This window comes from Rousettus aegyptiacus, unplaced genomic scaffold (assembly GCF_014176215.1).
Source record: "Rousettus aegyptiacus isolate mRouAeg1 unplaced genomic scaffold, mRouAeg1.p scaffold_m13_p_5, whole genome shotgun sequence".
Lineage (NCBI taxonomy): Eukaryota > Metazoa > Chordata > Mammalia > Chiroptera > Pteropodidae > Rousettus > Rousettus aegyptiacus.
Genome location: NW_023416308.1, coordinates 22198790 through 22216469, shown reverse-complemented (window position 1 = coordinate 22216469; position 17680 = coordinate 22198790). Strand labels below are relative to the sequence as shown.

Below are 17680 nucleotides of genomic sequence, written 5' to 3'. Positions count from 1 at the left end.
CTGCTGGTGCCATCACAGGGGAGCAGGACAAGTAGGGAGATGAGGAAGGGCCCTATTTCCTGAGAAAAAAAGAGATTTTATTAGCCAAGGACAAAAATCTTTATGGCAGTCTAGAGCAAAATTCTCAAAAGAAAATGGGGAAGATCAGAATACAGCCTGGACTCAGAAGTCATGAAACTACTCTCAGAGGTTCTCAAGTGCTCTTGTTCACAGCACCCCTAGTGGCTCAGCATTATTTTCACAGCACTCCTAGGTCAAAAGAAATACTCAAGTTCCAGTTATTTGGTAGTTAGGTCCTAAGAACTTATTAAGTACTTATGTGCTAAGAATTTAAAAATAGACATGCATTGAAAAAAAATATTTTTAAATTTCATTTTTAAAACCCAGCTTAACAAATAAAGCATCATTGAAAAGAATACTGAAACTGTAAACCTGAGCTAGTACTTGCATATAATGTCTAACAGATTTCACTGTGTTCCCCTCGAAAACTTAAAATAGCCTATGGGAACCTGGGACACCCTAGCATACCATTTGTGAGCTTTAGATGTATAGAGAACAGAGATTCCAGATTACACAATATGGGAATCCTATGGTCCAGGGCTGAATTTACAGACCACAGGCCCAAGACACGGTGCTGCATTTTAAGTCAGACTCCACCAAACTAGACTAGGCCCAGTAGGCAAAGGGTGGGTAACCACCTGCATGAGGAACAGTTGGAGGAAGGAAGGCTGCTATCGGAAGGCAAACAACAGCTGTCTGCAAATCTCAGATTAGAGAGTCTACCTCTAGTGGCCAAAGGGCAGAAGTTACAGAGAAGTAAATCAGATTAACAAGAGGAAGAAATGTTCTATCACTGGGAAGAATAAGCAACAGAATGGCCTGCTTTGCAAAGCTGCATGTTCTCTATCTGAGGCAAGGTCAAGGGAGACTGCTGAAGGGGCACCCTCATGGGAATGTATGACTTAAGGCATCTCCACGAGGTTCCTCATTTCTGAGAGGCTCTGCTGTCAAAAGCAATAAGAATTTAAACAACTACGTTTGTGAATCATTGCTGGAGGGTAAAGAATGGCAACCATAAGTATTAATGTCAAGGTCAAAATAATATCAGAGAGCGAAGAGGAGTAAGTATCTCTGAAAAGTGAGATTTAATTTAGAAATGTGGCTTACACAAAATCTTGTCAAAAGAGAAAAAGGAAAGAAGGAGCACATCTAGACTTTTAAGAGCCTCTTATAAGGTAGCAAGCACAGTCTTGTCCCAGTATCCAACAGACATTTCTGGAATGTCCACTATACGCGAGGGATGTGAGCAATGTCTTTCCTCAGTTCTTGGACACTTCTGCCACAGTAGCTGACCCTTTCCAAGTAGCTCATGTCCCTTGGGTCTGTGGCACCACACTGCTGGTTTTCTCCCTCTGATTATACCTTCTATCCTTGTGCTGGCCCTTTAAGGGACAGGTCCTGCAGAGCTCTGGCCTCAGTTCCCTGATCTTCTTACTCTGATTCCCTAAGCACCTTGTCCATGGCTATAAATGCAGTTAGGAGATTTAGGTGCTGTCTCCAGCCTAGTCCTCTCTCTTGAGCCCAAGACCCGTATGTCCAATGGCCTCGAGGAGTCACAGACACTTCCCATACTACCTCTCAAAGCTGACCTCGCCAGCACTTCCCAGACCTGCTCTTGCCAGGCTTCTCCCTCAGGAAATGGCTCTCCCAGGCACCCAGGAGCCCAAGCCAGATATCTGAATTCTTCCTTTCCTTCTCCTCCAAAGGCCTATAGGTGCTACCTCCTTAAAAATCTCTTGGCTTTATCATCTGTCTATGCCCATGGCTCCATCTGAGTCAAGGCCAGATTGCTGTTGACACCTTTTCCCCTAGCCAGTGCCCCACACTACAGCCAGAAGAACTTTCTAAATTACAGCTCTGACCAGGTGTTTCCAAAGCTGAAAACTGCAATGGCTTTGGACAACCTCCAAGCTCCTGCCCTTGGTTGACAAGGTCCTTGTTCCAACACCTACAAACTTCCTCAGCTTCTTGGCTCCCACTATATATTCCCTCCAGCCAGACTGCACGTCTGGCTCTCCAATAGCACCCCATTCTCTCTCACTTGCGGCCTTTAAACACTGTCCACTTTTGCCTATGCTCCTGACCACCTTCCCTGGGCTCCCACAGCATCCATCCTTAAAGCATACATACACCCCATTCTACCAGAATTGCCAGTTTACAATGTCTTTCATCTCTGTACTCCAGTACTTAGCTTAATACCCGACACAGATTAAGATGGAATCACTGTTTGCATTTGCTGAATAAATTATCTCATTTCTTCATTTTCAATTGCTGTAACAGAGACACACAGTCAGGAACCATGTGGTAGAACAGAAAAGACACACAAAGAGCTCAGGTCTGAGTGCGACTCACGTTTTTGTGAGGAATGACATGAGGGATGTACTGCAGGATCAGCTGTGCCCGTTTTCTGTCCTTGTCGAGTTCCTGAAACAGCACACTAGGTTTGAGATCCCTTAAAAGAAAGACATGGGTTCGAAATAATTAAAACAAGAACACTAAATAAATGTTCAATAACTATGGTGTATATTTGAATAATATAATATTGTATGCTAGCTATATTTTAATAAAAATCTTTTATAAAAACCAACACCACCACTCTCTAGTGTAGGGTTGGCAAATTACAGCCTGTGGGCCAAATCTAGCCTGCTGACCATAAATAAAGTTCCAATGGAACACAACAGCATTCATTTATTACATGTTGTCTCTGGCTGTTTTCATGCTACAATAGCAGAATCGAGTAGTTGCAATAGAGACGGTCTGGTTTGCAAAGCCTAAAATATTTACAGTCTGGTCTTTACAGAAGTTTGCCAGTCCCTCCCCCAGTGCCAGAACTTCAAGAATTACATAAGAGTTGACGTGTCATTGATAAAAAGATCTGGACATGATTTTATGTTTAGCTGTTGCAAGAGGAGTCCCTTACCCCGCACCTCAAAAAGACCGAGCTGTAGTTTTTTCCTGCCAATTCTGATTTTAAAAAGTGCCATTTATCTATCCTAGTCTGTTCAGTTCCGCTGAAAACTTTCTTCCCAGTTTAGATACGGAACATTTGCTAAATATGATCTGGCTTTGTTGCCATGAGCTCTAATCATCTTTGGTATAAGCAGATCTTAACAGAAGTGACTATGAGGCGATCTGTCCTGACAGGTGCTTCACTGGAACAGCAGTTCTCTTTACATAGATGAAAGGACGGGATGAAACTCCTCTCTAACCTAGAACATGATGCTGAGCACTTGGGCAACTGCTGCCAGCAGCACTGATAGGAGTCTCTGTTTCCATCAATCCCCTTTCCCATCCCTGGTGCTCACTTTCGCAGCCAGTGGTCCTCTGGGGCGAAGCGCCGCCGGCAGTCCCGCTCATACAGTACCATAAGCCACCCATGGACAGACTGGAACAGCTCCAAGGTCTCGCCCTTGGCATTCTCTGTAAGGTTAAAAAAAAAAGAAAAAAAAAGGAAGGGTCACACTCATGTAGCTGATTAGAGCTGGAGAAGAGCTGGGAGAATAATATCTTGTCTCTTCCCGGCGTCACCAAATCTCAACATGGTCTTTATCTCCCTCACTCTGAATTTTACATGGAACCAACAAAACTAAAAGGCACCCTGGGCATGTTCTAAGTGTCTATAGGACCTGAGTATCCAATCACTCATGCTGCCTCCCACTAGTATGTCATCCAAGGACCTTTTAACTCTAAGGAACTTTGTACTGAATTCATAAGTGGAAACACTTCAGGAGGTGTACTCTAATCTGAAGTGTGACCTAGCACATGCTTATTCTTCATGGAAATGAACTCAAAGAGCCAAAAGGAGATTAAGGACAAAATTAATCATCATTCATAATTCTTGACACATACATGCAAATCTTGAAACACACATGGGAGAATAAGACCTCTTTAACCACATCACTATCTTAAGAGGTCACAGATAGAGAGGGAAGAAATAAAACTTCTAATTATGTGAAGAAATGTGCATTTTCAGTTAACATTGATAGACAATATGGCTAAGAATTAGCTGATACTATCGATTCTGGCCTCCCTGCCTGCAGCATCAATTGAATGATGGCTGAGATCTTTACCTTACCTACAATTCCATCCCAGATCATCTTAAACATGAAGGAATTCAGAAAAGAGGAGATGGTGACTAGCTCTTCCAGTTTGAATGAAATTTGTTCTTCATAAACTTCAATGTCATCAAGGATCCTAAATCAGACAGAAAATTATTCACAATTTCCCAATAAGAAATGGGAAAACAAAAGATCTGTACCTCATACTAAACAAAAGGTTAAGAAATAAGCTCTATCTTTTAAGAATAGTTACTGTAAAATTTATAGATAAAATGATATAATGTTTAAGATTTGTGAGAAATTGTCTAAGATAATGAGGGAGAGGAGAGCAGGTTGAGGTAAAGATGAAGCAAGACTGGCTATGAGTTGATAACTTTTGAAGCTGGTGATGGGCACATGAGAATTCATTATACTATATTCTCTCTGCTTTCTATCGATTTGAAATTGTCCATAGTAAAAAGTTTAAAAATACAATTAAGAAAAACACTGTAAGCTCTATTCTATACTTTTCTCATTCATAAGGATCTGACTGTAATACTTTAATTCATGTTGAAATCATGCCTGAATATCAAGAAATCTTGACTAAGAGTCTGTCTACTGAGGAAAGCTGTGGAAGCTTATTCTGCATCTGTGACAGACACTAGTGGCACTTAGTAGGTACTTGAGAAATATTTGAATGAGTGAATAATGTCTGAAAGAATACATGAATAGGTGAACCATTTAAGATATAGCTAAAAATCTCCCAGATTTTCTCTAGCTCACTTTAAAATATGACTCACTCTTGGGTCACCCCGATCCAGCAATTCAGGGTGTCTGTAGGAGCAGCTATAGACCCCTGCTCTTGCCTCCACCTGCTGAGGATTTCCCTCCATGATTCTTACCTAATCTGCCACCTATACATCCCTGATCCCCTCCCATAAATGTCTTCCGGCTTGAACATAACTGCCTGAGGTCCATTCTATCTTATAATTTTTCACCAATGTTTTAGAAAAAAGTGGAATTAAAATACCAGATACACGAGTAGACATATAAGCTTAAAGAACAAACAAATTGAGTAAGACTAACATTTGTTAATTTCTTACTTGTGCCAACCACTGTACTAAGTACTAGACATTCCTTTTCTCGCTATCGGATTAGTAATGTTATCTCCATTCTATTAATGAGGAAACTGAGGCTCAGAAAGATTAAGCAACTTTCCCATAATAATGGTAAAAATAGTCAACACAGACTTTCTTTCTTTCTGTGTGCCACGGACGATGGTAAACACTTTATGGGCATTATCTCATCTAATCCTTACCATATGGCTAAAAGGTAAGGTGCTATTGTTATTCCCATATATAGATGAGAAAACTGAGGCTCAGAGAGGCAGAGCCTCTTATGCTCCTGCCCAGAGTGTCTCAATAAGTGCCTAAGCCAGGTTTTGCAACCTGCCTCCTTAGCTCTGGAATTTTCCAACAAATTACCTAGCACAGTGAGTAAACAGCCGAGGTGATGTGAACCCAGCTTCGGGAGACATCCAAAGCCCACATCAAGTGGTACTGACCCAGCTCCCCTGAAAGGATGGGAAGTAACAACTGCTGAACCCATACTATATGCCACCCACCTTGTAAATGTTTTCTTGTCTAATTCATCTGATGACCCTGCCTCACAGGTCCAAACATTAGCAGTAATCACATCAGCAATTGCTTCCTTACTGACATTGTAATTATTTTTTCTCCACGTTCTAGGAAAGGAATTTAGGCCCACAGCAGTCAACCTACGTGATGAGGTGCCGGGAACAGTCACAGAACAGCATCAGCATGGCCAAGAGCTGCTTAGACTCTTCAGTGTCATTGTTGAGGCATTCCAAGAAGAGCTTTAACCCTCCATGGGGCCCCAGCTCACAGATAAATGCCCACAGTTTGGGCAGCAGGTCATCAAGGTAAGTGAGACCTGAAAAAGAATAGAGAAACTCAAGTTTCAGGTAGGGGCTTATTTCCCTATCCACTGAGAAAACAAAACACCTACATCTACTAGTGAATAATGTGTGTGAGAGAAAGAAGACACAATTACTAAGAAAATCTTTATCACCATGAGGATAAGAATGATAATAACAGCTAACATTTAATGGGTGCTTATTATGTACCAAATAATATGCTAAGTACTTTGCATGTATTATCTTCTGCCCACCTTGTGAAACCCAACATTATCTCCGTCTTGAGAGAGGAAACTAAAGACCAGAGAGGTTAATTGGCTCAAAATCATACTGCCAACAAATGTCATAGCCAAGAATAGAACCCAGGTCTGTCTGACTCAGCGCTGAGGTTTTAAATCTCAGATCAGCAACTTTTTTTCTGGAAAGGGCAAGAGAATTGGTATTTTTAGGCTTTGTGGGCTAGTCTCTGTCACAACTACTCAATGCTACCATTGTGGCACAAAAGCAGCCACAGACGATATGTAAATGAACGGATGTGGCTTTGTTCCAACAAAACTTTATTTATGAAAGCGAGTAGTAGGCTGGATTTGGCCCATGGGTCCATAAGTTTATCAACCCCTACTTTAAACTACTTGCAGGAGCACCACCTGCATTTAGCAAAACTTTCCTCTCATCTACTTCCATTATTCTATGTTAAAAGTGGAAAAGCAATGAATGACCATAGCAGAGAGACCTCAAGCACTACACACAAATTTAACCCTGGGTGAAGCAGAGGACATTTTAAGTCTGCTCCTTGATGGCTATGAGGCCTCAGACACACAGGCTATATGTCACTGTTACGCTCTAAGTTTATTAATACAGTGCTTGACTTAGAAAGTCTGGCTCTGAAGTTCCACGTGTCACAGAACATACAATACGATGTGGTCCTCAAATTATTCCTTAGAAAAGGGGGAGCTGCCTTATATTTTAGTCCTTAAATTACCCTCCATTTTATAGAATTACTTCATTTTGAACAAAGAACTATTTGGGGAAGCCATATTAGCCTGGGATTGGGGGGTAGGACAACAGACTCAATCAATGCTACTTATGGATGCTTAAATTGTGAACTGAGGGAACTGTAAAGGAGGCAAAGAAATGTTTAACACTAGTTATTATCCCTAAAGTTTTGACCTCACATTTGCAAGGGTAAGAGGATATGGTTATAAATTGTGGCAATCTCACAATTTAAAAATAGGTTAAAAAAAGAAAACAGAATAGGTACTTACATCCTGGAGGTCAAAAATATACTCCTACAGGACAAAAGCAACAAAGCAACTGCCCTTACATTATGTGCACAGGCACTCACTGTGTGGATGAAAATATTCATTGATAGCATTATATACTGACTCAAAAAGGGCTGTATCCTGAGCAACTGAGGCAGAAATAAAGATGCCATGCTCTGGAAAGCTGTGTCAGAGGAGTGGGACACACATGTGAGAAGCTTAAAGACACTTCGCAAATTTTGAAAAGAAAAAACAGGATTTTCAAAATGTCTATCTTCTATAATGTGTATGTAGCTAAACTAACAGATCAAATATTATATAAAAGGATAAGCAGCTCAGTTCCTAACAAGCTTTGGACCCTTACCAGAACTAGCTCCGGCTACCAGCTTAGATATACAACTTATAGATTCTCGAGCCCTTGCCAGAGTCAGCCCTGGCTATTAGCCAAAATAAACAATCTACAGATGCAAGAAGACCCTAATTCTTCTTTTTCTCTAGCTTAAGTTCACAGACCTTGGAAAAGATACCAAGATAAGCAAGCTTGCAATTAACTAACTATATCTTGGATGCCTTGCTTCAGATAACATCTAAGAAAACTCAAGCTTCTTGACACATCTGTAGCTGTTTACAAACACCAGCCTCCTTGCCCTTTATAATCAATTAAAAGCTCAAACCCCTTACCCTTCAGGACCAGCATTACTCTTAACGTTTGATCCCTTTCCTTGCTTGGTAAATAAATAAAACCTTTTACTTTACTTCCTGACTTTGTGAATTCTTTCCCATACTGCAGTACCAGCACCCTAACATTATACATACACTTTAAGACTAATTTATCTTTCTTGTTGAAATTACACATTTTCAAGTTGGCCAAAAAACTTGTTTTTGGATTGTTTCATTAGGACAATGGGGGAATGCTTAAATTTGTGGTCACCTTAAAAAGCTGAACACAGTCAAAATCACCTCATTCGATATACTTCCCAAACCCTCATACTACGGGCTGGGGCGCTCAGGCTGAGTCTGGGCCCCCGCCCCTTTCCTTCTCCCACTGAATTCTCCTTAGGGAACCTGCCCGAGACCAAGGCTTTACACACTATCCCCCTGCTCATGTCCCACAGAATATATTCATAGGCCTGCTTGGCATCGCTGCTGCAGGTCTAGCAGGCACCTTACTTATCCCTGCCAAAAGAGAACTCTCGATGACCCCCATAAGCCCTGCCCCGAGCTCGTCATCCCCAGCTCGGCAAAGGGCATCACCATCCACAGTTGCTTGGGCCAAAAATCTGGCATTGTCTTTGAAACTTTTAGACCTCATTCCCCCAAATCCAATCTACCGATAAGACCTGGAGACCCTTCCTCTAAAAGATTTCATAAATCATCCTGTTTCAATCTCCATCACTGCAACAGTTCAACTGTTCTCAACCAGGAATGATTTTGTTCTCTAGGGGCACGTGGCAATGTTTGGAGACACGGATGGCTGTCACAACTGGGAGGGAGGGGAAGGTGCTACTGGCATCTATTGGTCGGGGCCAGGGGCTGCCAAACATCTTACAATGAACAAGGCAGCTTCCATGACAAAGAATTACCTAGCCCAAAATGTCAACAGTACCGAGCCTTGGAAACCTTGCTCTAGCCCAAGCCAACATTGTCCTTTGTTACTTTTTGTCATAGTGCCTGTTATTACATTAAATGTATTTTTCCCTTATCATTGGTCTCTCCACTACTAGGATATAATTCCCTTGGGAACACAGACCTTGGTTTCCTTATTCACCTCTGTATCCTCCATGCACATAGATGCTCTATAAATATCTGAAGATGAAATAAGTATGAGAGAAACAGCAGCAATTTATGATTTTAAAAAATATAAATGCAGCAGAGAAGTTCTTAATCCCTTATGCAGTAAATAGTTTCATGGTTTACAGACTTCTTGTCCTAATAATTCACACTACCAACTCCTGCTCTACAACTTAAAAGCCTCTAATGCTCAGTTCTCTGCTCACAGAGGGGCTTCCTTCTTTGCTCAGCTAAAAAGGAAAAAGTGAGGCATGTTATGCAGTCAATAGAAATGAGGTTTTTGAAGAATTTCTGACATGACGAAATACTTATAAAAAGTGACTAATGAAAGGGAAGGCTAAAACTATATATTTCAATCTAAATATATACACATGTAGTACACTCAGCCACAGGTAGTGGTGTCAGGATTGTGGGGTTAAGAGCAGTATTTTTTTTTCTGCTTCCTTGTCTTTTCTGGTTTTCTATTCAGAAAAAAATTAGTAACTGTTTAAAAGCAAACTGTATTTCATAATGAAAGTAAGAGCCAGGTCACAGGAACAAACTGCTGGAATAGAGGTTAGTTTGACCTGTTTAATTGGGGTTTAAAGACCTCTAAGAATGGCTCAAAAATATTCTCCTTCAACATCTATTTTCTGAATCTAGGAAGCCAGAAGAAAATCAACTATTTCTAAGGAAAACTGTCCGCCAAGAGATGACTTCGGCCTCCAAACCTGTGAGTATCTGCAGCCGGATCTGGGTCAGAGTTGTCAGCGAGGTCTGGTACAGGACACAGATGTTGCAAACCTTCTGTACCTCCACAGAATCAACGCATTTACCCCCAACAGGCTTGAGAATATTCCTCACCGATGCAGACTTCTGAAATGCACGTTTTAGGAGATCTGGCATGGAGAGAAGAATGTGTGAGCAGAAGTTCAGCCACCTGCCAAGTTCCACCCTACAAAGGGAAGAGCATTTCAATAAAGCTCCTAATTTATAGCCTCAGCCGGACAGTGGGGCTGCTGCTTGAGTCAAGTCATCTCTTTGCGATAAAGCAGAAACACATTAACAATAGGTTTTTAGGCAAAACCCAAAGACATCTTCAGAATATCAGAAAATTTTTCAGAACGAGACAGGCATGTTCAATTCTTAATGGGATCCTTTTACTGTATGCTTAACTTCAGAACCTACAAAGGTAACACCTCAGGATTACATTAGGGGAAGAGAGCAAAGGTGGAAGGCCTGGTTGATTCCCAATTTTCTATGCTTTTAGACAGAAGCAGGAGCAGCAGCCTTACGTACTAATACTTGGCCTGGAATTGCACCCTACTTTTGTTTCAAACCTTCCTATTTTTATCTTGCTGAAGTTACACAGGTTAATCCCATGCTCACTGACAGCTACCAGCTGAAACTTTGCAGCACACTGGGTGGAGAGGAAAAGTCACCCTGAACCTAGAAATCTGCCACATGCAGGTAACTCCACCAATTTAGCATCACTTCCTTAACATTTATCAGAGCAAGCAACAAGAAACCTTTCCATGGAACCCATTACTGACCCTGCAGTAAGGACCCTGCTAAGGTACTAGCCTGTCAGTGAACCAGAGTCCCCTTTATCAGAAGCCCAACATGGGATATTTTTTTTTATGATCAGGAACTCAGAAGAGCTCTACTTCCCCTAAGAAACAAGTCTTCTTCCTGTTTATAAGAGGTAAGAAAGGGTCCCAAATCTGTTTTCATTTGGCTACTAGAAATTCAAACCCAAATGGAAGTTCAGAGATAACCATGGCAGCCCTTGTGGAATATCTATCTGTGGACATTCTCTATACATGACCTTGATTTTGTTCATCTACTTCTTTTTCCCAGGTTCTTTATTTTTTAATTTTTTTTGCCAAGAATTTGTATTTATGTATGTATGTATGTATGTACGTACGTACTTTTTATTGCCAAGAATTTTTCGTTACATTTTGCTAAATGTAACTTAAGTGGTCTCAAATTCTTTGTGGGAGAAGTTAGAGCATCACATGAACAGAGGGGACCAGGAACAATTCGGAGCTGCACTTCGACTCGGCAGAGACACAGACCAGGCCTGCTCCAGTCACTCACTCTTTACGGGAAGCACATTCTGTGGGGATGCTGGCTGCGCGTGGGCTGGTTCCTGGCTCTCCAGCAGCTTCTTGCTCAGGATGTCATTGAAGAAGATCCTGATCAGAGGCACTCCCCACAGGAACTGCAACTGTTTGGTGATCAAGGGCATTGACTCGTTAAGGCTAGGAGAGAGCAAGAGACCAAGCACGTCAGTTCCATCCAGTTCCATCTGACGGATGGCCAGGGAAAGCCCATTTAGATCTCTAAGGGAGCTTCCACTCAATATGGTAAATAAGATGATGATAACGATAAAAAGGATCCACGAATTGCTGCTAATGCCTGGATATGCAAGGCACTAACCTCTTTATCTTCCCTGTTGCTCCACCCAGACTCCTGTGCTGCCAGTAGCATTACTTCTCTCCCTAGGTCCAGGCTCCACATGTCACTCATCTCTAAGGCATCCTCTATCTGCTCTTCATCCTAACCATCCAACTTACCAGTAAGTTGACAGAAGCCATCTCATGCCTACTAAGTTGCTCCCCTTTTCACAGCCAGCCTGCAAGTCTGGCACACAAATATCACTGGCTCACAAGCCTCCTAAGAGTCTCCTTGCCTTCTAGTGCTCCTTTCTCCACCTTACACCACACCCCACAGTGTCAGACTCACATCCTGAAATCTGCTTTCATCATCTCACTGCTTAAGATCCTATAATGGCTCCCACTGTCTTCCAGCCACCACCTACTGAAGATGGGCCAGGTCTGCAACAGGCTCTAACATGCATTATTTCATTCAATCCTTTAAGACACTTGTATCAGGACTGTGAACATTATCCCCATATTTCTGATGAAGAAAGTGAGGTGACGTGACTTGTATAAAGTCCCTCAGAGGAATGGAGCTGAAACCAGGCCATCCATCATTCTATTCTGACTCATCTTCCCCCCATAACATCCCTCCCAACTCCCCAACACACCCACTTCATCCTCTTTAAGCTGAGGCAGTACACTGGGGCACGTCATCAATGGCAATCTGTCTTTTTAATTGAATGTTACTCAGGTATAAGGAAAAGGGAAAAAAAATCCAAGATTTCCTTCCCTGGCCCTCATCTTCCTGCCTCAAGGCCACCTGCTAGGGACCCCAGCGCTCAGGCAGATATCTGAACAGGATAACAACTGGACATCACAGCTGCCTTAGCTCCAGAGACCCATATCATCTCAGCCCAGGGTATATATTTTTAGATTTGTGATGCTGCCTTACTTGAATCTTTACCTTCTAGCCTAGTGGCCTTTTTAAAAAATATAATTTGAGTTTTTAATTTAAAATTTTTAAGTTTATATCCCACCTCTTAAAAAGGATCTGGAGTAATTTCTATTTCCTTTGAATCATGTATCTTATTTTATTATTTCCAAAATATGGCAGTCTGGGCACTCAATGAAGAAATATTGAAGAAAAAAAGAATCGACCAATAAGATGCACAATTTACTAACTGAAAAGAATGAAATACAAAATAATATCTCATTTTTCTGAGAAAAAAGAAAGGTAGGGAAACAAATTGGTGTACACACAGGTTGTCTTTGGGTAGCAGCATTATGGGATGGTTTTTATTCTCTTCTGGTCTTAACTGTATTTTATACAATGAGTATATATTACTTTCATAATAAGAAACAAAACAACATAAGCTGGGAAAAAGAATGAAAAAGTGGTGGGAAAGAGGCAGGAAAGACAGTGATTTGCCCTTAGGACTCACCCATAGTCCACGGATTGGGAGAACCAGCCAAGGACAGGGTGCCAGTGTGTCAGGTTGGATTTCTTCTGGGACACATACTTCTGACAGTAGCACAGCATCTGGGTGAGCAAACTCACAAACCCATCCGTCTCCTCCTCTAACACTCTGGGGCTGAGGGAGCCCAAGTGCAAGAGATTACCTACAAAGAGAGAAGGCTGGGTGCCCTGGGCCCAGAGAGACAAGCTTCATCGCCTCCCAGCCCTGCTCTCTGCCTGGGGCTCAGGCAGCCATAGTTATGTGCACGAAGAAATTCCATGTAGAGGGACACCTGTCGGTGCTAGAAATGCAGTGCGATACAGGTCTAAGGAAAAGGCTGACCTGGCTTCCAGTCCTGGCTCTGTCATAGACCAGCTGTGTGAAGCTCAACCCACCTCTCCAAACTGTTTTCTCATCTGTGAGATTGGAATACTGATACCCACTCTCCATGTGAGGATTATATGAAGTAACATGTCAAAGGTCTAGTACACAGAGGTATATGCTATTTAGCTGTATGATACTTTAATATTACATTGAAATTTTAAAATCAAGGGTCAACATAAGAAAGGATCTTTTGAAGACCATCTGAATGTCCTAGAAAATCAGTTATTTGATGTTCACCGAAGTTACATAATATGTCTTGTGTGAGGTCTTTTATTATAAACTCCCTTAAAATTGAACCCCAAGAACCTCTTGCTATGTAAAAGAAAATAATGAGGCAATGAGAATTATGTACCTCTGCTGTTTTCAAATGCTTCTATCCATAAACCCTTTCTGCTACAATGAAAATGTAGTAAAACAAATGTTGCAGGCCCCACTCTGATCTAAGCCCCACCTAACCAGACCCTCCCTTTTTTCTTGAGATGTGAATTATCCAGGCAACTCATCATGTTTTCATTTTCCCTTGGATGCCAAGAAGCTAAGGGCTAAAATTTAACATTCATCTATAGTCATTCAACTAGTTTGCCAGGTTGATATATTTTCTATGTGATTTTCAATTTTACATTCTATTTTAACCACCTGACATGTCTTTTATTTTAAGCACTTATAATAACTACTAAAAACAGCTCGTGATCTCCAGAATGGTGAAAAGCAAAACATTTGAGCTTTCCCCAATGGCCAGAACACAGTAAGATTCCAGCCACAGATACTCACCCATTAAACAAAGCGTATGGCATCCTTCTAAACTTTCACATACGTCACGACATCGATCTTTATCTCTTAAAAATGTGATGAATTTGCGAAGCATGTCATGAGATTCTAAAACAGTGAGGCGCTGCAAACAATTGCACACTGTTAAGGCAGAAGCTGACAGGAATAATTTCCCACTAGAGCATGAAGTTGATCCCCTACAGATCACCCCCTCGTAACCAATCATGCTACTGATCTCCAAGAAGAAAATGAACAAATATGAGAACCTGTTTCTTTGAGCTACTAACAAAAGTGTGTCTACACTGGCTACTGATTTAGAAGAAAAAATCAGGGTGAGGAGTGGAAATTTAAAAAAAAAGATTTTACTTTCTAATGTTTAAGAAGAAAGGTAAAAACGGAACTTGGGGGTACTCACTTACCTCAGGGGTCACTGTGCTGAGATGAGTCACAAGAGCAGGCACAGACATGATGTGGATGAGGAATGGCCGAATCAGATTGTCTGAAAATTGTGCAGCAATCACAGGGCTAGACACAGACAGATCACCTTACTCAATAGGTTTGCACATGAACCTGGAGCAAAAGAACAACCATACCAACACCCCCAAATCCCTTGAAAGTATGCTTCGCAGGACTTCTAGAAAAACTAAAGACAAGAAATGAAGAGATCCACTAAGGAAATGGTTGAGTCAATAATACATTCATATGATGCAGCTATGAAAAATCAGTTTTGAAGTTTTACTGACATGAGGGAATCCTATAGTGCTAGTATTTAGTAGTAGTATTATATAGCTCAAGCTATAATAAACTTAAAAAAAAAAAGCATTGAGAAACTATATATATGGTACATATATGGGAGAGGAAGGAGGAGGTATTGACTGGGAGGAAAGGAGGGGCTTTGGAATGCTGTTGTTCTATTTCTCAACTGGGGTGGTGCTTATAAAGGTGTGTTTACTATATGATAACTTACCAATAACTCATGCTTTGATTAAACAATTTACTTTAAATATACATACAGTTGACCCTTGAACAATGTGGTGGTTAGGGGCACCAACCTGCATTCCCCATGCAGTTGAAAATCTATATATAACTTTTGACTTCCCAAAAACTTAACTACAATCATCCCTTAGAATCTGTGGAGGACTGGTTTCAGGATACCCCCCGGATACCAAAATCCACACATGCTAAAATCTCTCATATAAAATATGTACGTGGAAAAATATGTATGCAAATTCCCAATAATAAACTGAAAACACGTCGTTTTGGATCTGTTGTTGGTTGACTCTGCAGAGAAACAGACCCTTGATTTTAAAATCTTAGTGTAATATTAATGGACATGGAGGGCTAACGGCATATTTACTGGAAAAAAATCTGGATATTAAGTGTCATTGTTCAGGGGCCAACTGTATTATGATATTAGTGTTTAAATATGTATATATAAACACATGAATACATATAATGAATAAAAAGACCAAGAAGACAGATAAAATGTCAACAATGTATCTCTGGGTTGTAGAATCATGAGATACATTTTTTTCTGCCTGATAGTTTTCTATTTTATCCAGGTTTTCTACAATAAGCATATATTACTTCCATAATCAGAAAAAGATCAACGTTATTAAATAAGATAATGACTACTACCTCAAAACATATATATAAATAAACTCAAAATAGATCATTGACCTAAATGCTGGTCTTATAAACTAAAACTATAAAATACTTAGGAGAAAACACAAACCATGCAGAAAAAAAAGATAATGAGAACTTGCAGGAGAAACATGATCTCTTCTAGCTAATGTGCTACAACAGCAATGAGCAGATATATTACTAGTATTTACACTATTAGAATTTATATAATAAATTTTTATTTTCAAGAGTACCATTTTGGACAAGAAAAATTTGAGGCTGACACACTCAAAGTATCAGTGCCTACATCAATCACCTGTCTAAAGGAGACTGACCAACCAAGGTAAACACACTGAGCTGAGTTGGACAGACAATTCTCTAAAATAGAATCAAGTTATTTTCTGCATGTTAGGAAGAGGTTTAAATCAGGACTATACAATTCTCTAGACAGAGGAAGAATATACCACAAGAGAATGTCACTGAAACAGTGACTAACCACTTCCCACTTCCAAAAGGACAACTGCATCATTGTAGGGGCATGCGGGCAGATGACTTCTCTTAGGGCTCTCAAAGGAACCCGAGGAATCTACCTCGAGCCATACTCCCACGTAACTCAGTCTAATTAATCAAAACGAGGCACTGGAGGATGCAGAGTTGCCTTGCAAGCCAGTCTCAAAAGATCACATACATTAAACACTGCTTCTCTCAATTTCTTATTATCTATTTCCCCAGCATGAGGTCATCAAAATCTTTCTTTAGTTGTTGAACTTAAGCCCCCTCGGGTGACAAATCCTACAAATGTACTGCTAATTGTATATTTAACAGTGGACACATCCATAGGCAGAGCAGGACACAAGGGTAAAAGGCATAATCCCTGCCAACAGAGAGCTCATCCTCCAACCAGGGAGCTGAAAGGCATGAAGGGAAAGACAGATACCAGGGCTAGCAGGTATAAGTACCTAGGCAAACAAGGGTCCTGCATAATAAATAAAACAGGACAACTTTGGGAAAGTTCCCATGTGCCATTAATTCAAGAAATATATACTGTTCTTAGAATACAAAAAGGTGTCTAATATGTGAAGCAAGTATAAAGAATAAAGAGTATTGAGTATGGGCTCTGGAGTCAGACATCCTGGGTTTAATTCTTGGCCCTACCACACCCTGCTGTGTGATCAAAGGCAAGTGGCTTAATCTTGCTGGGCCTTGGCTTCCTCATCTATAAAATGGAGAGATAAAAGAATATGATAAGGAGTCAATTAATGCATGTAGAAGTCTTCAAACAACATGCAGCCTATGAATGTTAGCTATTTGTATTATAAGATGTGGTGATTATGTCTAAATGCATCACTTATGATTTTATACACTTTTATTAGTATATTCGTGATGACAAAGACACTGAATATCTTGTTTTAAAAGGTCCTGGTCATGTTCAATTACATATAAATATTCAGAGATGGGGAAAGGTTTACTGTTTAAGAAAAAGGCTTTAGAGCAGCCTGGGCTTAACAAGTGAATCAATAGATTCTAACATGTAGAGAGAAAAAACTTAAAACAATGAATGTATGTTCTTAAAGGAGAAGAAATGTGGTACAATGCTCAGATGCAACCATCTGGGTGAATCACACTGTAAATTACGAACACATCAAGGCGGGGGAGGGGTGCTGGAATGAAAAAAAGATTTGTGTTCTCAGGAGATGGGGGAAGAGGCAGAGCTGCTCCAGTGCCCCGCCCCCCTCCTCTGTGTATCACTCATTTCTTGTCTCTGACAGAGAAGAGTAGTTGATGATATCGGAACAAGGTGTCCCAGAAAGTGACTCAGGAAAGGGAGATCCAGTAAACCAGCTACTCGGAAAACCTGTTTGTATCTAGATGGCATGACTCATTAAATACACCTCTATGTAACTTCTCGCAAAGTGTGAAATGAAGACACGATAATTTACTAGATAGCTCGTCCTATTCTATAACTAATTACAGCATAACTGGTTGATCCTGTTCCTCT

At 40.7% G+C, this 17680-nt stretch overlaps 1 protein-coding gene across 4 annotated transcripts in view; it reads right to left on the bottom strand.

The window, feature by feature from the left end:
* Positions 1 to 17680, bottom strand: part of UBE3B (ubiquitin protein ligase E3B) — a 50084-nt gene that overhangs the window by 19225 nt on the left and 13179 nt on the right. For all 4 annotated transcript variants that reach the window (XM_036221631.1, XM_016125007.2, XM_016125008.2 and 1 more), the window contains exons 10-18: positions 14478 to 14583; positions 14062 to 14182; positions 12892 to 13069; positions 11166 to 11329; positions 9797 to 9964; positions 5879 to 6050; positions 4136 to 4254; positions 3366 to 3480; positions 2413 to 2512 (exon numbers count right to left, since the gene is read on the bottom strand). In XM_036221631.1, coding sequence (XP_036077524.1) covers positions 2413 to 2512; positions 3366 to 3480; positions 4136 to 4254; positions 5879 to 6050; positions 9797 to 9964; positions 11166 to 11329; positions 12892 to 13069; positions 14062 to 14182; positions 14478 to 14583 — 1243 coding nt within the window. The remainder of the gene's footprint in view (positions 1 to 2412; positions 2513 to 3365; positions 3481 to 4135; positions 4255 to 5878; positions 6051 to 9796; positions 9965 to 11165; positions 11330 to 12891; positions 13070 to 14061; positions 14183 to 14477; positions 14584 to 17680) is intronic.